Here is a 23396-nt window from a genome sequence, read left to right as displayed (position 1 = left end):
CATGTGGCATTCAGATTAGCTTAAGAACAGTGCGTAGAGAGCTTCATGGAAAGGGTTTCCATAGCCGAGCAGCTGCAGCCAAGCCTTAAATCACCAAGTGCAATGCAAAGCATCGGATGCGGTGGTGTAAAGCATGCTGCCACTGGACTCTAGAGCAGTGGAGACGTGCTCTCTGGAGTGACGCATCACTCCTCTCTGGCTGGCAATCTGATAGGTGAGTCTGGGTTTGGCGGTTGCCAGGAGAACAGCACTTGTCTGACTGCATTGTGCCAAGTGTACAGTTTGGTGGTGGGGGGATTATAGTGTGGGGTTGTTTTTTAGGGGTTGGGCTTGACCCCTTAATTCCATTGAAAAGAACTCAATGCTTCAGCATATCAAGACAGTTTGGATAATTTCACGCTCCCATATTTTGGGGAAAAAGTTTGAGGATGGCCCCAAGTTCCATAAAGACATGGATGAGCGAGTTTGATGTGGAGGAACTTGACTGGCCTGCACAGAGTCTTGACTTCACAAATGCGCTTCTAGAAGAATGGTCAAATATTCCCATAAACACACTCCTAAACCTTGTGGAAAGCCTTCCCATATTAAACCCAATGGATTAAGATGGGATGTCATTTAATTTCATGTGCAGGCGTCCCAAAACGTTTGGAAATATAGTGTATACAGATCTATATATATATATATATTTCTCAAGCATTTTTACATTATGGTAGTGTTTGTCACCTTTAATATTTGGTTATTTAAAAATAATATAATAATCACATTTAGAGAAAGAAAAGCATTACTGTAATAAGAATTTGGAGTGAGAAATGTTAATAATTGTCATGAAAGTAATGCGATTTCATAAATTTTGTGCAAAATCATCAATGCACCCTCTCTTGAAAAACCCTGCCCACTAAAAACGGGTCAGCAAACCAGAACTCACAAAATGACTCTGTTCTTCCTTATTCACCAGAACTCACAAAATGAATAAGCAGAGCATGTTGTTCTTTAGTGATGTTACAGAAACAGAAGTAATTTCTCATGCTTCTGAAAATAATCCTAATTTGCTGTGCAAATATATAATCTGTTATTTGCTTTTTTCCTTTGTTTTTGGGATGAAATGTGACCTGGACATGTTGTGGTTTATATGTTCATATACAGTTTTAACTTCTCAACAACAACAACCCACAATTAAAACTTTTTTCCCTTTTTTTTCTTCTTTTTTTTTTTTTATTTTTTTTTTTACAACATACACCTTTTTACATCCCACTTCATGTGTTCACAGATAAGAGAAACTGACAGTCGACAGAACTTCTACATAACTGCTAACGCTCTACAAACCCAGGTAACACGGCAGACACATCAAAGCCCAGCGAGGGAGGGAGGGGATTTGTTTTTTAAAAGTGGCGAGAGGGGGAAATATATGAAAGCAGAAATGTATGCCGTGTGAACGCTTGCCAGGGCCACTTCAGGGAGAAATGCTGGAAAAATGTGATATTTCATACCTCCATCTCTAGAGGAGCCACGAGAGCGAAATGAGCGTGGAACAGCAGTAATAATGAACCCAAGGAGGAGGGTGGGCTGTTAGATTGCTTATTGTTTGTTTTCAGAGCTGTTTGGGCACTAAACATTGATTCTGTCAGCACAGGAACTGCAAGCCACAGTCGTCTTTTATTATGAGCTATTATACAGGATGAATCATTATTTTACCACTTTAAAAGCAAAATATAAGATATTTAAAGTTTTTAAGTATATGACTTGTTGTTGTCGGTGGAAAAACGAAGGCAGCTGAGTGACATTAAAAATAATTAGATTATAATAATTAGATTAAAATTTTCAAGCCCATCCAAAACAGGCTACCTTGATGCCGCATTTACGAGTCATTCATGGCTGGACAAAGAGCACAGAACAAGTTATACGACTACTTATGGTTAGAATTAATCCCCTGCTGGTAGTTGTTATAATTACACCATATAGACACAAAAGGCATCATTCTCCATTGACAATCATCCAAAACCAGGCCGGCTTTGAATCGCAGTGGTGCTTCTCCCTCTGCTGAAGCTGCTATTTTAGCTGCTTTTTCCTTTTTAACTTTTTTTAAAAGCGTATTTTTTATTCTAAGCTGTACACATGTAGAAATGTGTTTCTGTTGAGTCCATGCAATGCAAGATGCAAGCAACATAGGGCTACAACTTGACCAGTAAAGTCTGATTTCCAAACAAATGAGTCATATGAACTGGTTCTTTTAGTGATTCACAAACGTAACATGCAACCAGTGTAATGGGGGCCAGTTAGTTAGAGCTGTGTGAGTAATGGTGTGTTCACACTTGTAGTTCATTTCACTTGGTTTGTTTGGTCCGGAACAAAAACAAAAAACAAAAAAACATTTAGTCCTTGAATGGTCCAATAAGTGTTCACATTGGACTTTTAAACATCAGACCTAAAGATACCGAACCTAAAGGAACAGGGATATGTTCACAACCCGAATGGTTTGCTTTTATGACATTTTATGCTTGCCGAACTTGCCGAACTTCCAAACCAATGGTGTGTGCTGAGCTAAATGCGAACATGCCAAGTGAGAATACCCTAAACCTCACTCCCCTGGCCTCAAGAGGCACCATGGAGACGTTAGAGACTGCGGACTTTAGCATCCTTGTTAGTGCACCAGCCTCTCATGCAGGAGACAGCAGTTCTAATCTCGCGTGGAACGGGTCGTAAAACCGTAACACTACACCCTTAAAAATAAAGGTGCCGAGAAGAACCAAAAATGTGATTTCACAGTGATGCCATAGGAGAAACATTTTTGGTTCCCCAAAGAGCCATTTTGTGAAAGGTTCTTTTAACCTTTTTGCACTACAAAGAACCTTTTGTGCAGTGGAAAGTTTCTTTGGATATTAAAGGCTTTTCATTGAAAGGCTCTACATACACTTTTAAGAGTGTAGTCCGATTTACCGAACAAATGAGACTGTCACTTTTTTCGGGTTTGAACGATGTGTTTCCTGAAAACGTTCTGCCCGTTTTCTCTTGCTTGGTGGATGTGTCGAAAATGTCAACCCAATCAGCAGCAACATGTATATAAACCGTGCGGTTTTAAAGAGACAGCTCGCACAATGGGTCATTTACAAATGTGTCGCCTGCAGCTCGGTATACGTAACAATTTGAGATATTAGAAGACATGCTTGCCATAAGAGTTTTATAGTAAAAATATTGCATAACACGATGATGTAGTCATTTATCTTTTTAACTTCGTTGCAAGGCAAGTTTATTTTTATACCAAATTTCACACACAATGTAGGATTAGGTGCTTTACATAAAAATGATAAAGAAAATACAAGGGGGTTGAAATGTGAGGCAAATGTTGGATCACAATAATAATACATGACAAATCCCTGTACACTCGATTGTCCTCTTTTATTCTGGACAGCTTATTAAACACGTATTTATACCGATTTCATCAGGCTCTCCGATAATTGTTCAAAAAGAACACAAAGAATGGCCTTCTCAGCTGCCATAGTTGCAACTCAGGAGTTCAATGCACCGTTTCCATAAAAAAAAAGATTTTGTTTAGCTTTGTTTTGTTTTGTTTAGCCTGATTCCCAAAGCAAATGACTCATATGAGACGGTTCTTTTTAGCGATTGAAAAACGTAAAGCGCGACCAGTGTAGTCCGATTCCTGAACACATGACTCATATGAGCCGGTTCTTTTTAGCGATTCAAAAACGTAAAGCGCAACCAGTGTAGTCCGATCCCCGAGCAAATGACTCTTTTGTGCTGGGTTTTTTCTTAGTAAATGAAAAAACATAAGTGTGACCAATGTAGTCCTATGGAAGTAAAATAATGACATGTCTTTGAAACAAAAAAATCATGTTAAATTTCATTATCGGTGCTTGAATTTTAATTGTAGGTTATTTTGATTGCCAAAGAAATGACTCTTATGAGCTAGCTCTTTTTCAGTAGCCTACACCAAACACATACAATGTGGGCCACTGGGACAGTGTAGTTTGATTCTTCAACAAATGCCTCTTAAAAGTCTATTCTTTTAATGAGTTACACATTTGATTAAGTCTGATGGGTAATTCATTGAACCATCTCAGACCGGTTACTAAATTTGACTCTTTTTTTTTTTATACATGGTCCTGCTGTACTTAAGCAACTGCCATTGAGATCATTTGGTACTCTAACAGTTATCTTTGTACAGGTACAGACTTTAGTTCTTAAAATGCTATTTAGGTGTGAGACTAATGTACTAATTATGATTAGACATGCAGTTATGACAATGAAACTAATGGACAGGACAACATGCAGATAACCAGCGTTTCATTAACATCACATCATTAGCTTGCCATAGAAGAGCTCAAACCGACAGCCAATTTATCAGAGACATCTGTGTCAAATGGCTTGGTCATAATGTTGATTGGTCATAAGATCAAGTCCAGTTGACAGGTGAACTAACAGTCCTCCACCAGAGGGGGCACTAACACATGACACACATGCTTTTCAATAAATCCCAAGCAGAGACAAATGTCTGTGTTTACGATAATTCATTTCCAAAACATCTGAAATTTCAACTGATTGTATAATAATTGCTATACTAACATCAATAACATCCACTCTCTCAATAAACAAATCAAACACTGACGGCTAAATAAAGGATTCTGATCTCAAAGACGCACAGTATTCTGTTCCACGTCCAAGTTTGCAGTCAACATAAAACCCTTCATGTTTAACAAACTATAGGATGCATTGTTTGTTATTGTAGAACTTTTCTCTATTTCAACTGTCATCAAAGTATAACCCAGATGCATTTCTGTCATCGTTTGACGGAGGCCTGCTAGCTGCAATGCAACTAGCCGTCAACTCTTCATATCTTTGATTGTTGTTTGGAATCTAAATTAAATTGGGTTTTTTAAGAGAAGACGTTAATCCCATGTGGAGTCCGCTTTGAATAGATTCCCTCGTTTCTTTCTGCAGTGGCCTATTTGGGTCGGTGCCATTTAAGAGAGCGGGTAAACAAATAATTATCCACATTAATGTGCTGATATTCAGGCCCATCTGGAAACCATCAACAAGTACAAGCCTATTGCATCAGTCGTGCAATCAAATATAATCTGGATTCTAAAGACAGTCAAAGTGGAGGAGAACTGAAAAACTACGTGTGCAGCGATTTGAAAATAAAGAAGGACGATGCATAAATAGCTGAACGTTTAGACTCTGAAATGAGGACACCTGGGTAATGTGCTTTAGTTGATTGCCAATAGCTTGATGTCTCCTCAGATCGGCTTATTGTGGTCTGTCTAGTGAGAAGTAAAAATCAAGCTATCTGAGGTTAGAGCCGAGCTAACACCGAACAGATGTTCTTTCTTGAGGATCTGAAAATTCAGCCGATATGATGTTTAAATACAAGTTCCTTGTGCTTTTAGTTTTGAAAGAGCTGCGCGTGTCGGAGCTGTTGAATATGTCATCTCCAGTATCCTAAAATGCTAAAAACTATATAATACATGCAGCAGAACAACAGAATTGTTTAATAGATCCTTTTAAGATTGTATTTACACACTGTAAAAAAATATTGTTGGTTTAGCTTAAAAAAGTAAGTAACCTGGTTGCCTTAACATTTTGAGTTTATTGAAATGAAAAATTTAAGTTGGTACAATGAAGGAAATTGGTTTAACAAATAGAAACTCAAAAATATTATTGTATCTGAACCACATAAAAATGTGATAAATCATAAAAATGAGCACAATTTGGCATGTTTCACTGCATCATCACAAATAAAAGACACAATTACCCAATATGCTTACAATTTTTTTTAAATAATATTTGAATAAAGGTTGTCAATTCTCAAAAATGTTCATGGTATTAACTCAAATTTTTAATTTCAATGAACTCAAAATTAAGGCAACCGCAGGTAACTTATTTTTAATATATTTTTTACAGTGCATTATGGCTTTCGGATGTTATATTATATTTTAATTCAGTAATCTTTGCATCACTATATTCCGTATGCTGATACTAGAGAATGGGATGGCCAGTACACACACAAATACGGTGCATATTAGGCCGTGTGTCCACCAAAAAGTATTTAGCCAGCTGAAAAAGCTTTGGTGGACACACGGCCTTAGTGTAAAAAATATTGATATTTCGATAAGTGTCGGTATAAAAACGCTGATACCAGCTGTGAGTTCTCTCTCTCTCTCTTCTCTCCGACAGCGAATTGACACACACCCGCCTCCTCTCACTCACTCGTCTCATTCGCTCCAGTTAAAATGTGCTTGTATTGCACATCATTTTAGTCATTCTTACAGGTTTCACACTGCATCGATATAAGTAGTGTGCACATCAAAAAGCCAAATTGACTTCTTTTTCGTGGCTTATTGCTTTTAAATGGTCAAATATATACAAAATGATGTCTAAATACCCGTCTTTCTGAGTATTCGGGTAAATACAGTCAGTTTTAGAATGTAAATGGTTGAGAAAACACGCTGTGTAACACGCATGGGATCCGCGCATCAGCTCTTAAAGTGACAGCAGCCTAATAAACCTGCTTCTGTCTGTCATGTTAATTAAAGAACAAAAGACAAAGAGTGACTGAATAACTTTTAGAGCTTTGATTGTAAGCGTTAATCTGTATTTAATTTTTACAATGAAAACTATCCAGTGTTATTTTATGTTACATTTAAATTATCTTAATGTCTGTATGGTTGTTTTCCTGTGGTATCAAATAGAGTTTTTTCAAGGTATTGTATCAAAGTTAGAAATTCAAGTATGGTGACAACACTATGCATATACAAACGTTTAATTATAGCTGCAGTTTGTTTTTCTGAAGAAAAAAAAAGAAGAAAAAAAGATTTTGGAACTGACGTCTGCTAACCGGCCAAGTGGACACAAAAGAGAAGGCACTATAACAATCCTATATGGCCTAGAGAAACTTTCCCGTCATGGGATAATTTCTGTGGGTTTAGTTTTGATTAATTCTTTTTTTAAACACAAAGCTTGTAACCATAATTTATCACCAGTTTAAATAACCAGTTGAACATGAAAGTATGCAAATATTTAAACGTCTATTTGCATATAACCATTTTGAAACCCTAGGATTTTTTTTCTTCTAAGACTGCAGTTTTTGGACAAATATCGGTGGATTTATCATAGTCGATATATAAATCTTTTGCGAATTATCATTGTTACAATTACTCTTATTTAAAAGTTAGTGTTCACATAAAACGACAACTGTGTGCAAGCAAAATCAATTAAATGCGAGAGAGAAAAAAAAACGAACAAACCAGTGCCATAATAAAAATGCGATGACTTCACATATAACACTCTGCAGTCCAAACAAGTTAGTACAGACACAAAATAAGTTTCATCCAGTACTATTGTTCTATATATAACCCCCTCAAGGCTTTTGTTCTCTTTGACAGACGACATGTGGGCGGCGACTGTCGTCCCGTGACAAGCTTGCGCAGTGGAACAATTTCAGTAATGGCATGTTACATGTGCATGTGTCGCCTGTAATCCCAATAACAATGAAAAGCGTGTAAACTGAAGGCTTATTATCCTACGCAACACTTCATTATCCACAAACAGATGAATCCAGAACACCGGTGATGAAAGTTGGAGTGCCACAGGGTCAAAGTTAAACGATGATATTGCGTTATGATAATGCGTTATGACTAGCATCATAAGTCGTGCGATAAATTACAGGGAAACATTCTGCAGTTTCAAACTTACTTCCCAATCCAGATGAACAACTTCAAGCATTATTTTCTTCTAACAGAGTGTTGTCATATAGTACAGTACGCACACGCACACACACACACAGAGCATTATGTGCATCGAGCCGAATGAGAACTAGAGCACATGTTGTAGCTACATCCAGAGTTTTTACGCAAAACTACATCCGCCCAAAATGAATCTGGAACAGTTGCTGCTTGGCATAATATCAATATAAGTCATTCTCTCCATGTTTACCAGCATTTTAAAGCAGAAATAAAAAGTGCAAAGTTGATTTACACAGCACGTACCATTGTGGAGCGGGGAATATTGCCAACACTCTCAAAGACCCATTTTAGTCCTTTAGTGGGGGAAAACTTTGCCCCGAAAAAAGGAGCGTGGTAGAAGAAGAAATGCAAGTGAGTCGGCTTTCTCCGTTGATACCGGAAGCAGAAGAACCGGATTGCGGGACGGGCCCGTGGATCGCGGAAAACGGCCAACTTTTACGCACGGAAACTTTCGCGGTAGTCAGCCGGTGCGCTTCTGTCTTTCAGCAGATGCAAAAAGTGAAAGCTTCGGGTATCAACACGAGCGCTCCTCCGTTCACCGAACCTCTCTCTGGTACGAATCCCCCGGCTTGTGCGTCTCTCCGGCGGCTTCGGTCGAGATCGCGCCGTGCGCCACAACTTTCTGCCTGCGCAGTTTCAGCTCACGGACTCTGGGTGAATTGGTGCTCAGTCTCCATCAATCTCACAGGAGACCTGATCTCCATGACCTCCTCCTCCTCCTCCTCACTGCATGGATTACACGATCAATTATTATGGAGAAGACGTCATTTCGGTCAATATTGCGGAATCATATGCGACGCGTGAGAGGAATATGGACTATTTATGTCGCCGAAACGAATAACGCGCAAACGTTTCGAATAACTAATGTATGTTAAGTAGCCCGTTGTAGGAGTAGTTGCCAAAATAAACGTGCTACCCCTGCGTGCATGGCCCGTGCAGAACGGTCGGGTTGATCTGTGGATGGATTCGTGCAGTGGCTGGTGAATTATTAATAACCGGGAGCGCTTCACAGTCTGTCGTGTTCACAGAGGAACCAGAACGGCAGCTGGGGGTTTAAGGGAATTAAATACGGGCTTGGAGAGAAGCAGGAACGGCAGGGGATTATACCGTTCACCGGAGAGAGAAAGAGAGAGAGAAAGGGAGAGAGGGAGAGAGAGATGTGTATAAAGTGTGCAGAGTTTGTTTGCAATCACAACGTTAAACAACGATGTCTCGAGCAATGCATGAATTTGCGATGTTTCTCTTTGGTTATTTTTATGTTATCATGTCTAGTGGTGCACAAGTCAAAATTAAACCCTAATTCAGCACTGATGACCGTGTTTAGCAGAGGGGAACAGGTGTGCAGTTGTGACTATTTCAAATTGTGTGTCGGCAAATCTTCATGATTGTCTGTCGACCTCACATGATTTAAAACATATTAAATGGGTGTGCCATCTCAAGGGATGGTTTTAGTTTAAGAGCAAGACAAATGTATTCTGTTATTATGAGGTAGGCTAAATTAAATGTAAAATCCAAGTCGAATTCCGACTTCAAATAACGAGAGAAAAGGAAGATATTGTTCAACGGTATTCATATCAGGCCCTTTTACTTTTCTCGCTTTTAATTAATTCAACATGTATGCCAGATGTCAGATGAAGGAAAGCTCATAAAGGTCATCTTATTAGAGGGTTAATTACGGTTGATTTAATGAATTCAACATACCTGGGCTAAAACAGAAGAAAGACCTCCAAACGACCTGAAGGAGACACGCGTTGACCTTCAGTGAAGCGCGCTCTGATGGTGCACCTGCCAACTACATTATCAAGCAAATTACTTTTCTTTTTTAATTTATTTTGTCAAAATAATACATGATAAATAAAAGAATAAAATACAAATACAACTGAATTATAAATAGGCCCATAAAGAGGATGACATATTCGTTTTATGTATAAAATATGTATTTAGCATTCATCATTTTACTTTTATAAACAGAGATTATTTATTTTTTTGTAATATTGTAATTTTCATATACTGAAACAAATGTAGGCATTTGTAACGTTATTAATTTAGTGATTTACTAGGTTATTAAGGCCTAGAATACAATGAAACGAATCTGATAAAATATCAAACGAAATTAATAAACCGAAATCGTCCTTAATAATTCACCTTGAGAAGGTAAATCAGAGGAAAAGGGGGAGAAAAGGGTTCTAGTTCTTTGTTAATCATTAGAACAAAACGATATCTACATTTAGATTTCAGTATAAATGTAGATATTTATCTTACAAACAACAAACCACATTATTCTGCATATTTGACTATATAAATGCAGTCCATTTATTTGATTGAATAATTTTCGATTTTTACAGATTTTCGTAATTGAAAGTGTTTCTTTTTTTTCTTCTAAAAGCTCTCACCGGGTTTTAAACATTTATAAAAACAGGCTATAGCATATTTTTCATTAAGCCAATAGAAAATGAATTAATACTTAAATAATTATTAGTATTCGTTGGGGGCATTGGAAATTAAACCGTCAAAAACATAAATGAGCGTCAGAGTTGTCTGAACTTGAAACATATTTTTTATGAAATTATCACTATTTACAGTTCATAGCATTCTTAAATATAAGTACACAACAAAACAGAAATGATACAATAATATAAATATCAATTTATAAAAATATTTAGCCTTAATAATAGTGTTTGCTAAGTGCAAATACTGCATTAATGCGTTTAAATCAACATTAAACCGTATATCAAATGGCATCACTCGGTGTATACTGTGCAATTATTGCGCTTAATTTATTGTATTAATCAATTCTTCATTTATTAAATATAGCCTATGGCATAACGATGATAAAAGGTTGTGTAAGTACAAATATCAGCTCGATATTTTATCGTCCGAGTCCAGACAAACAGCAAAAACAAAACAACAAGTGTGTACTAATTCAATGTAAACGAAATAAAACCACATAATGTAAATATAGGCTATGTGTGTTTTTTATTATATGCTCAAGTTTCCATTCATTAACGAAGAGCATTTGCGTGACATCATTTACTGGAGAAAAAAATGTATAAGTACTGGATTTTGTAGAATTGAAATATTATATTTAAACAGAGGACATCGTACAATTTGCTATTATATTGCTTCATTATCACGAACATTATTATAACGAACATTATTTAAAAAACCTACAATTTCAGACAGACCGCAACTGAAATGATTCGCATCAGAATAGAGAATGGAAAATAAAATGTAGGATTTCTCTCTTAAAATAAATCTGAACCATAATACACGTGATTACAAATAGGCTAATTATTATTTTCACTGTTATTATTATTGGACGATAGTATCACAACTAAATGCAATGCTGTGCGGAAGGAAGAGCACGTTTGTGCAGGTGCGTTTCATACTCACTTAAAAAATCCTCTATAAACAATAATTACGAATATCAAATGGTATTTTAAATGACACTTGTATATATTCATATCTTAAACATCAAATCCACTGCAAATGTTCAATCAAAGAAAAAGAGGAAAGAGGGAAAAAAAGAAAAGAAAAGGCGTTTCGTTGCCATTTACCAGAGTTACAAAAGCCAACGGATCACTACATCAAAAATACATTATATATATAATAATATAATATAAAATACAAAAATAATATAAAGTACACAAACATTTACATTCAAATGTAAAATGTTATTGAAACGAAGGCATGATTTATTAGTTAATTTAGGAGGTCTGAGAGTTGAATATATATATAATTATCTAAAGGGCAATTTAAGAATAAAAACAGCCACAGGGTAATGTAAACTTCACCAAATCAGGCCAACATTAACACATTTTACTGTAATAAAGGAGAAGCCCATTTAACAAAACCAAACAGAAATTTAGAAAAAAAAAGAATGCATATCAAATGTATAATCTTTACTAAAACTAAGACAAGTACATGCACATTTCAGAAGAAAAAGTTATTTCAAACGGGCCTATTTTAAGATCAAGGTGTGCTCATGTAGGATTACCCAAAGAGTTTTTCATACTCTCAAACCTTTTTAAGTATAATGCTGCTTCATTTTTCCTTGCACCTCAAACAGGAGGGTCATTTATTTTGCGCAGTCCAGATTGAATTTAGGTGCTACTGCCGGTTCCTCGGCTTGGCTTTAATTTCTGACTGCCTGTCTTTAATTTAGCAGGGCTACTGAGAGCTGAAAAGACAGCCATGAAGCTCAGATTCAGCTAAGCAACGGCCGGGGCCAGGAATGCTGACCTTGGCGAGTGAACCAGGCCAAAGACTGAGGTAGTGCACAGCTATAATCACACATCAGCCAAACTTCCCTGAACCTAAAGCAAAAGAAGCATTTGAGTCATGAATAGGTCTGGAATAACCGTTACACCCCCTCTTGTTGATGTGCATGTCCAATGTACATTACTTGCATTACACTGACCATGTTACAGTGCATAAGGAATACTGTGTACTTTAATATGGCAAGCATCACTATTACTATTATTTTCATTTAGTAGACAATAGTTGTGTGGAGGGGGAGATCCGTACTTCCATTAAAGTTCTATAACCTATATCCAGTATACTACATAATACAGCTCACACAACTTTATCACAACCAGGGTAAATTCTCACTATTAAAAAGTTGTATTTTATGTATTTTAAAAGGGTTTTATGTAGAATTCAGAAACCCTTGTTATTAGCGACACCCGTGGCCGTTAAGTGAATTGCAGCCTCGCACTCGCGCATGCTTAAAGGGATACTCTACCGCTTTTTCATATTAAACTATGTTATTCCCTTAGCTAAGATGAGTTGATACATACCTCTCTCGTCTCAGTGCGTGCTCTTAATCTCTCTGACGCACGGTGATGATCTGATAGCATTTAGCTTAGCCCACTAAGCCCCAGTTCATTCACTATGGTACCAAACAATCAAGTTAGATTTTTCAGGTGTGACTTTTTACTGCGCAGAGTCAAAGTACTCTCACAAGTGCTATTCCGCCATACATTATAGTTATCCTTTTGAACCCACTTAGAAAAGTGCCACGTTTTATTTTATGTCACCATACTTGGTCGTTCAACTATTCGTGTAACTGTATTTAAAATAGGGAACACGTGGAGGTGTTTGGTCGCTTCTAACTTGTTCTCTGTTTGGTACCATAGTGAATGAACTGGGCTAAGCTAAATACTATCAGATCGTCACCACGCGTCAGAGAGTTTAAATGGTTACTTCAGCGATTAGCATATGGCTTTATATCAGTAGAAACCATGGAGTATATTCAAATGATTGTGCTTTCCCCCCTCATATCCCCCTGAGACAAGAGATTTATGCATTTTATTTCTGGAAAAATTCCTCCTATGATGCAAATTGAGGATATTTGCATCATAGGAGGAATGTTTGCCCAAAGGCTAAAGACTACAGCCAGCAGAGGGAGCCATTTCCACATGTTTTGAACCCGCGTATGGGGGATGGAGATCACACTCACAGCTCAGCTGGCAGCTACAGGCACTCATTTATCTAAACGGAGATATGGTGAGCAATGTAAGTCTTTTAACTTCTCAAATTAATTTCTATGAAAGTTAAGCTTGCAAAGGCATAAACTGAAACGCGCCAGTCTGAACTCGCGTTTTGAATGTATGCCGCGAGTGTAGTCGCGATTACCTCAGGTTTCATCCCGAGAGCTCATCAGCTTATTTATCTCACTCCTGCAGTTAGTGCTCAGTGCTGTGATACTTGTGCGGTGACTCACTCCTTATATTGAACAGACACGTTCAGTTTTTAATTGTAGTGTCTTTTCTAACTCCGTCACAGTAATCAAGTTGGTGGCTTTGGGAATGGCCTCACAGGGCAGCGAAGCATTCTGGGAATTGTAGTCTTTCATCCCCATGGGACAAAAATACATTTTCTGTCTTTTCTCAGTCTAGAAGGTACCAAATTCAAAAATAATTTCACATTTCTACTACATTAATGACCCAGTTTAAATACAGATTCATCTTCCCAGCGCTGAAGTACACCTTTAAGTGCACGCACTGAGACGAGAGAGGGATGTATCAACTCGTCTTAGTTAATAGAATAACATAGTTTAATTTGAAAAAGTGGTGGAGTGTCCCTTTAAAGTAGCCTTCAAGACTCAAAGTGATTCAAGGCCCAAGTTATTTTTCATTCTTTACTTAAAAGTTAAACAAAGTTGAAAATAATAAGTTAAGTTAGTAAAATTAAGTTAAAAATAAAACATAAAAGTAAAAATTACCTTTGCCCTGCAGCAATACACAAAAAACGTGTTGTTCATGGTGCTGGGACCTGATGAATAGGCCTATGTAAATAGGCTACACTCTCATTGATCTCAATAACTAAATTTTTTAAAAAGTACAACAAAAACCACAGTGACCAGCAGTTAAACAAGCATCTGATCATAGCAATGTGGATATGTTTGCATTTCCCGTACTGCTTAACAATGTTGAAGAAATCAACTAGCTAGCTTAGTCATGACTGTTTCCCGAAACCGTATTGTTACAAATCTGTCGTACAACCACGTTGGTTAATGATGTCACGCAGGTAGTGGAGTAATAAATGCTTTTAATTAATTATTTTGAGATCAAATTCATGCTAGATTTTTTGCTATAAATCATGGACATGGCACCTGAGGACTTATTTTTATTTATTTTAAGTTATTTAGCTTCATTTTTGCATGTCAAATAGGCTCATTCTTACGTAGGTACTAGGGGACATTCACACATGTGCACTCTTAGGCACACTTCATGTGCACTTTCGGTCTTGTGGACTTACAATGGCCATTCTGTGCACGTCCACAGGACCATAGGGTGTCCCATTCGTCATTTAAGCTTAAAGAAGGGTGCTCTTGAGCGTCCCCTTTGCGACTGCTAAGCACCCTCGATGCGCCCTTCAGCTGAGCCCGCAAGTTTGCGAGCTATGCAGAGGACTTCTACCCGGCAGTCAAAGCGCCATTACATCGTGAAAGTGCGGACTCTGAGGAAGGCCCTGAGGGTTTAGGGTGCCATTTGGGACAGGGCCATAGTGCTTAAAAATCTCTGGACGAACTACAAGACATTTGTAGGTCTATGTGTTCGAAATAAAATATATAGATTGTACTAAATGTCAGCTTGCTTATTTTGCTCAAGTTATCATCTGTCATACAAGCAAGAAACGAACCACGTCAAAAGCTGTCGTTTGCAACCACACAAGTTTGTGATACTGTTGGCGAATGTTCATTGGGAACTATGGTTTCGGGAAACTCGCTTGACTCGTTGATAACGACGGAACTTGCAACCATAGTTGGCTAGCGATGCTTCTGGGAAACGCACTACAGAATATCTTATTTCATTAGTTGTAGAACGGAAGAGAGGCTCTGGGAAGCGTGCATAAACGTCACATCCTTTTGATTTTCCCGACAAAAACGCCCCGAGTCCTTCACATAAAAATCAGTCTACAGGATTTCATAGACAACCTAAGTAGGGGAAAAGTCTCATTTTTAAGTTTTGTTACAATCTATTCACACTTTTGACGATAAAAAAAAAAGATTACGAACATTCTTGCTCCTTTAATAATTAAATGAGCAGCCTTTCTTTCATATTTCCTCATAAACTTCTTAAGTGTTACGTGGAAACTGCAACAACAAATATAATTTATGCATTAATTTATTTCCATTTACTCCAATATAGCAAAATAAAAAAAACACAATAGCATTTCTTTCCAAAAGAGAAAAAAATATAGTGAGAGACAATTTTGAGAGAAAGATTTTTAGAATTGTCAGTCACTCCAGCCATTGTATTAATAAAATCTCATGCAGCATTGTCTAGTTTACTAAAATTGAATGACAAGGCAATATAACCAAGAATAGTGTTATAAATGTATAATAATAATGGTGGAAACGCGTCATCTCAGTGTGTGTGTGTGTGTGTGTGGGGGGGGGGGGGGTGCAGGCAGGAAGGCGTCATTATACACAAATGTGTATAATGACATGGGTATGACATAGGTATTACAAGGAGAGGGTGTAATATGAGGACATTGGCCATGTCCACTTTTCAAAATGCTTATAAATCATACAGGATGAGTTTTTTTTAGAAAGTAAAAATGCAGAATGTTTCCTGTGATGGGTAGGTTTAGGGGCAGTGTAAGGGGATAGAAAATACGGTTTGTACAGTATAAAAACCATTACGCCTATGGAATGTCCCCATATGTCACAAAAACAAACATGTGTGTGTGTGTGTGTGTGTGTGTGTGTGTGTGTGTGTGTGTGTGTGTGTGTGTGTGTGAGCCTGTTTATGTGGTTTATGAGGACACAAATTTGTATAACTACATGGGTATTACACTGGTATTACACTATAAATGTGGTTTATGAGGACATATCAAATGTCCTCATAATTCAAATGGCCTTAAAAACATACTAAATGATGTTTTTTTGAGAAAGTAAAAATGCAGAATGTTTCCTGTGATGGGTAGGTTTAGGGGTAGGGGCAGTGTAAGGGGATAGAAAATACGGTTTGTACAGTATAAAAACCATTACGCCTATGGAGAGTCCCAGTAAACCACATAGACCAACATGTTTGTGTGTGTGTGTGTGTGTGTGTGTGAAAAGGGTCCATAGTTAATTTAGTTTTCGAAATCTATTAAAATAACTATTTTACATGACAATGTAAGAGAGAAAACCAAAGACTGACACACTTCACACACACAAAAAACAATGAAAATAATAAAATAAAATATGACAGAAAAGCAAATGTGCCAATGAAAATGTCCGAAATGTTTTACCTTCAAAGTAAAGTGTGCTAACCTTTGTGGGCTCCGGAAAAAAATTCCCTGGGAACTGTACCTAATTTAAATGTTCAAAGCGCCTTTCATCTTAAAGGTGTATGTTTCTGTCCCCTGAAGACCACACGGTTAATCTGGCAAAGGCTTGAGAAGACTTTGAAAGTGTTTTGAAAAGTGGAATCAAACTATCTGACCACTGAAGGTAAATCTTGACAGTTTTTTGGATTTTACTTTAATGATAAAGATGTATCATGGTCTAAAGCGAGCCGTGTAACCTAATGCTTGTTTGTAATGCCATAATCTATATATCAGCACGTGTGTGGCTAATGCATCAAAGGAGAGGTAACACAATGCTGTGAAAAAGACTTAAGCCCCTCGGCCTGACCTGACCCAGTCGGGGAGATCAACAATGCTCAGCGATGAGATAAACACCAGAGAGCTGCACAGTGATTGGTCATCTGTGGTGAGGCTCCATCGGGATTGGAGCAGAATGCAGCTCTCACACCTTATCAGGTTGGTGCACAGCATTGCTTCAGGAGAGCGAGTCTCAGGAGGAAACGCCTGCGAGCGCTGCGCTTATCTTACACCAGCAAGAGGGCTTCATGCCTCTGATTAAGAGAGAGAGACCGTGAAGAGAGCCCAACTCATGTACCTTCAGGACACAGGACATAATAATATATGTCTAAAAATATTGTATGTTTTTACACAATGAAAACCCAGTTTTGATTAGGAGGAAATTATGCATGTACAAAAAGTCTGAAACCGTCTGAAAGTTTGAGGTCAGTAAATATTTGTTATAAAGAACTTGATACTTTTATTCAGCAGATTTCCATTAAACATTTTAAAATATACTAAAATAGAAAACTGTTGATTTAAACTGTAATCATATTTCACATACACACATGCATTTTTGACACAACCTTGGTAAGCGTAAGACTTTACAAAATGTACAGACCCGATGCAAACTCATTGGGCTGTGTATATAAACTATGAAACAATAACTACAAAAACTAAGATGATACATTTTCAGAGGATACATGAAACCATCATGTTGCAGGTGCTTTTTCGGGTGGTTGCTCATTGGCCAAATCAGAGGAGCCCGCTTCATGTCTCTATAATCTGTTTTCGAGATACGCTCCCGGTCCCTCACTCGCTTCATCATCTGCCAGGCATAAAGCTATGACTAATGTTTAATACTTTGGGTTAGGGGTTTAAAAAAGCCTAGCAAAACTTCACAAGAATAAACATATTTGCATATATCTGACCCGTGCGTGCTTATAGAGAAAGAAATAATGAGAACTAATCAGAAACAAGAAGAAATGCAGTGCTTTGGCCTGAATATGCGTATTAGTGCAGCAGGGTCACAAAAAAGTCAAGATCAAATCCATCAGATGGCTTGGCTGGGATGTCCAGCTCGTGTGCGTGTGTGTGTGTGTGTGTGTGCGTGTGTGTGTGTGGAGAAGAGCTGCATCTGGTCTGGATCCAGGCTGGTCCAGGGGGATGCAGAGCATTAAAGCCAGTGGATGCTGGGGAGAGGGGTTGTCCTCCCCTGGAGAGACTGAAAGAGGAGGCCTGCTATAATCTGCTTCCCTGGCTCTTCATGAAAGAGAGCAGAGGACACACACACCAGAGACTGACCCCCTCCTCCAGCTCGAGCCTCTCTCATCTGTTATCACCATATACCTCTACCGTTCTGCTCCTTCCCTCCATTCTTCCTCAATCCTCATCTGTCTTCCCTCCCCGGCTTAGGTCTTCTGTGCTAAAACCTGCTCCAGCCTTTTTAATCTTTCTGTCTCCATCCTTCAAGACTTTAGTTTGGTCGGTACACAGACTGACTTTCTATAAATGTACAATGTGAAACTCACTGATGCTTCAAAGAACCCACTTTGATTGCTCACCGGTTGCACTTTCATAGTTCAGAAGCGAACGCTGTTTGAGATCTCTGTTATGTTTCATACAAGTATCAAGTTTGTCGCTGATGTCTCTGCTGAAGAGACATCAAACTAGACCCAAATGAGTTAATAATTAGCGTAAAGTAAGAGTATAGAGCTTTGAAAGATCATATCCTCTTTGATGAAAAGTGCTCAAGTTAAAAAATCTAGGCAAATCTGATCATAGTTTGAGACATTATTGAGATATCTTCTGACAATTCTACTCAAATCACTGGGAGAAGCATAAGACATTTTTTGGGGAGTTTTGAGATCAATTGAGATCTGATTAGAGGGTTTTATGTTCTGTTGGTATAAAAAAAACTATTTGCCGATATGAAGAACCAGTAAATGCATCATTAAAATAGAACCATAAAGACATATCCAACGTGCTCCAAAAGAATAACTGAATGGGCTCCAATGACTCACTGAACATCTAAACTGATCATCGGTTCATTTTCTTCGCTCATGTAAACTCCAAAACTTTAAAGCAATCAAATTTGTGTCAGCTCTTATAAGGAATGTTTGGTTTTCAGTGGGTAAAAACCAATTTGTCAATATAAAGAACGTAAATGCATTGAAAACATGTTTAATCTCCTTAAAATCAATTTAGTCTCATCACTGTTTAGGAGAAACCGCCAAGATGTCAATATGAACCTATGACTGCATCATCAAAAATATGGGTTGGACTTTGTTTTACAGTACATACATGCATGTATTTACAGTATCCTTGCCTAAGAAAATATTGGGTAACGTAAGGCAACTACAGGGGTTAAGGTTAGGTTTAGCTGTAGGTTCAGGGTTTGTACCTAGTTATTATTATATATTGTAATTACTGTAATAAGTACATGGGTAACAGGATTAAACTAAAGTGCTACCAAAATATGATTAACCCACATGAAAAAATACAATAGTATATTATAGTAAAATTACTCTAGTAATACTATAGTGTTTTTGAACCATAATAGTAAATATACTACAGTAAATCAACAAAGTGTAGTAAATTTACTGTAGTATCTTTACTATAGTATAATTCAAAAACACTATAGTATTTACTAGAGTCATTTTACTGTAACTTTACTATAATATACTATAGTATTTTTTTCATGTGGGAATTTACAAAGAACCATAAAGACAATTCCAGTGTGTTACGAAGAACCATTTGAAGAATAAAACAAGTAAAAAAGTAAACATCTAAACTAAATATCGGCTCATTTTATTCCCTCACTTGTGAATGTAAACTCCAAAACTTTGAAGCGATCTGCAATTTTTTGGTCAGATCTCATTAGTAATGTTTGATTTTCAGTGGGTAGAAACCAATATGTCAATATAAAGAACCAACCTCCATAAAGACATTTTAGTCTCATCCCTGTTTAGGAGAAACTATCAAGATAAAGTCCAGCGTGCTAGAAATAACCATTTGAAGAACCTTTTTATTACTGAATATTGGTTCATTGTCTTCATTTACTCCAAATGACAGTCTAATGTTTTAAAATCCAAACGATATTTGATGAAAAAGAGTTTGGTATGGATGAAAAACGGTATGAATGAAAAGAGTTTTTTTTTCCCTATCTATCTCAGTCAGAGTGATAACGATGATACTTTCTGGGATCGTCATCCCTTCTCTCTGGCTTTTCTTTCGGCTGTCTTTCACAACTCTCAGCGTCAAGCCTTAATTTGTGGAATCAGGCCACAGAGTCTGGCCTAGTCTTACGGTTCCTCTTTTCCACCATCTCATCAAGGGGAGGGGCTTCCTTGGCAGTGCCAGGCTCTGTTTGGTAGAATGGCTCCAAATTAACATGAATATTCATGAGCCCCCCTCCCCTTTCCTAACAGCATCAACACTTGGTAGCAGCACATGGCAGGACAGCTGTTGAAGGCCAAAGCGGGCATCTGTGCACAGAGAGACAGAGATATGGACCAGGCGAGAGGAAGAGGTGTGGACATCTGTAGCCAGGGATTGACAAACACTTGGATGGATGAAGAAGAGAGGCGAGACGAGAAGGAAAAGGAGAGGAAGTTGGACTAGTGCAAGGGAGCAGGATTAATTGAACAGATGACAGGGATGTGCTAGAAAGAAAGAGATCACTGAAGGATTGGCGGTATGTAAATGCCGGATCCTGCATTCAAAACGAGAATTTTACCTTTTATAAGATGAAAACATAATGCACTTGCCCATGCAAAAGAGTCAACCAACATGATCTTCTGGTCTCGAGATAGGACTCAAGTCCATTGTTCATTGTAAATCTATGGGATTTTTTCACCTGGTCACTTAGGAACAGCAAACATCTCCATATGATTTAAGCAATATTCCTCACAGTAAGTTTCATAGTTAGGGTTAGGGGTTCGTTTAGATCGCAAACCGTTTGTAAACTCCTTTATAATAAAAGTTCTTCAATAGTTAGCACCTTTTTGGGGATTTTGCATTGAAAAACGTAAGATGCGCAAAGACACTGTTGCAACAAAATGCAAAAACTTGTTCTTTGTCAACAGGCTTTGACTATAATGGTTCTTCTGAGGTTCCTTGATGTTTCAGCTTTTTAAGATCAGTCTGTTGGTTCATGTTCTTTAAAGCACCAAATCATGGATGTTTTTCATTCAATCTAAGGAATAAACGTTATTTAAGTATAACTTAAAAGGATAGCTACCCAAATATTTAAATTACCTCATGTTTACTCATCTCAAGATGTATATGACATTCTTCTTTCAGACGACTATAATCAGAGTTATATTTTAAAAAATGTCCTGGCTCTTACAAGCTGTATAATGGCAGTGAATTACTTTTTCTGTTTTAAAGTCCATAAAAGTGCATGTGTCCATCAGAAAAGTGCTCCACACAGCTCCAGTGGGTTAATAAAGGCCTTCTGAAGCGAAGTGATGCATTTGTGTAAGAAAAATATTCATATTTACAACTTTAAAAAACTGTATTTGCAAATCTCTAAATTCCGCTGAATGTCCCACGTCCACGAGAGAGTGGTGTTCCAGCGTATGACGTGGGATTCATGCGTAACATAAGTTCCGGTGACGAATATGGAAGAACAGAGGATAGAGCAAAACAAAACTTGGTTCTTGCGAGAACTAGCAGATTCTCAACCGGAGCGTCCTTCGTCATACGCTGGACCGCCAGTCTCTCGCGAACGGCTTCACTTTAGAAGGCCCTTTATTAACCCCCCGGAGCTGTGTGGAGCAGTTATATGATGGATAGATGCACTTATGGAATTCAAAACAGAAACAGCCATTTACTGCCATTATAGTGCTTGGAAGAGCCCGGATATTATTTATATAACTCAGATTTATATTTGTATGAAAGAAGAGAATGTCATATACACCTTAAAGGTGAATAAATCATGGGGTAATTTTTGGGTGACCTATCCCTTTAAGCAGGTTCATCTATGACGACAAATCTTGAAACCCCAACTTAAAACCCCTGACACAAAGCCATTATCTTTATAATATTATTTTGCCACCCCTCGACATTAAACCACAGCTTGCTCAGTGTTTATCCTCAAAGGACTTAAGCTCTCCACGATCTTATTCCTCTCTCTCACACACACATATACACACACACAAACAGGGCGCCTGGTTCTCGCTGCCCTACATAGCCAGTAGCACAGCAGGCAGTCTCTATGAAAGGCCCATGAGGTTTAAACTGTGTCAGATCCCCCGATAAGGCTCTGTATACAGAAGTCTCTGAAATCCCTCATCTGAGGACCCTCTGTGTTTAGGGGTTGTGCTTTACATCACTTTCCATGATTAATTAGGCTTAATTGAAAAGGGAAAAGTAGCACAAAAATGTAAATATCCTCAGATCCAACATAATGCAATGTTTTGATTTAAAAAAAGCTCCCATTTTGAAGAGGAAAACTAAATGATTAATTAGGATATTGTATTTAATAATCCCAATTTAATTATTATATTAAAATGTTGACTTCTCACTACAGATTACACTGGGGAGATGTGTATTTGTTGCCTTAAAATATTTTTTTTGAATTGCATTGAACTAAATTAAAACAAGAATTGAGTTAAAGTATTTTAAGATGAAATAATACTAATTTGTATCCATTTGCCTGCTGTCTCTAAAAGAGTCCAGTCCTCAGGGAGGCCATGTAATGTTTTGAAAGGACTGGGAAACTGTACGTTTTTGCTATATTATACAACGAATGGCATAAAAAATGAAATGAAATGCTTCTCTAAATCACAGTAAATCCGAAAGTGCATCGCAAACAGACAGCAAACACATTGACCAGCAGCTTTAGGAGAACTTGCAAGCTCTAAGAGAAAATGCAAGCAGCAATCTTATCCTAGATGGCATAAAATGAGTTTCAGGAAGTGGGGAAAAAAGTGAGAAAGATAATGTGAAGTGAAAGAGAGCAAAAAGAAAGAGAGGGTGGTCATACCATCAGCCACGACCTGGCAGAGAAGTCGTAACACAGCTGCCACCTGAACCCTGGGTCAGCCTGCCTGTCCAGAGCCATTCCCGCGGCCTCCTGCCAGAAGAAATCCTCTTCCTGGGATGGCGGAAAAATTAATAAATAAAAGAAAAACGCACAGCGAGCACCAATCAGAAGGAGCGTGCGTGCAGGATGCAGCCAGCATGCATGCCTGTGTTTGTGTGAGTATGTGTTAGCGAGAGGGAGAGAGGACTTTGACATAGAAAACGCCAGGAAGTGCAATCCGGGCAGCTGTAGCCATACGGAGCCAGCGCCAGCCGCCCGCCTGCCATCAGCAGACTTACTGACACACCGATCCCACACAGCCAACCAACACTGGGCTCTGGGTGTCACCAGAGTGTTTTATGTGTACATACAAACAAATATTTACTTCAAGGACGGCATTCACAGGAGCTACGGGTGGTGAAACACTTTCACCTGTGCGTCAGTCTGCTTCTTAAGTTCACCTGCCTCATTTTTCATTTGAATTGACACTAAAGTCAATACAACAACATATTGCGCTTGTTAATTCTTAC

General features: G+C 38.0%; 1 protein-coding gene and 1 long non-coding RNA gene across 12 annotated transcripts in view; one reads left to right on the top strand and one right to left on the bottom strand.

The window, feature by feature from the left end:
• Nucleotides 1–23123, bottom strand: part of nfixb (nuclear factor I/Xb) — a 205071-nt gene extending 181948 nt beyond the window's left edge. For 2 of the 11 annotated variants that reach the window (XM_067422344.1, XM_067422363.1), the window contains exon 1: nt 22828–23121. In XM_067422344.1, the coding sequence (XP_067278445.1) occupies nt 22828–23082 (255 nt within the window). In that variant the 5' untranslated portion in view covers nt 23083–23121. Of the gene's footprint in view, nt 1–8000; nt 8819–22827 lie in introns of those variants that run through there. The other 9 variants (XM_067422353.1, XM_067422451.1, XM_067422385.1 and 6 more) reach the window with 9 other exon arrangements.
• LOC137045687 (uncharacterized) lies at nt 8175–17227 on the top strand. The gene is made up of 4 exons (XR_010898828.1): nt 8175–8310; nt 11923–12029; nt 16623–16704; nt 16815–17227. It is a non-coding gene; the product is annotated as an uncharacterized lncRNA (long non-coding RNA).
• Nucleotides 23124–23396: the final 273 nt, after the last annotated feature.

The sequence above is a fragment of the Pseudorasbora parva genome, chromosome 2 (assembly GCF_024679245.1).
Source record: "Pseudorasbora parva isolate DD20220531a chromosome 2, ASM2467924v1, whole genome shotgun sequence".
Taxonomy (NCBI): Eukaryota; Metazoa; Chordata; class Actinopteri; order Cypriniformes; family Gobionidae; genus Pseudorasbora; species Pseudorasbora parva.
This window is presented reverse-complemented; position numbering and strand designations above follow the sequence as displayed.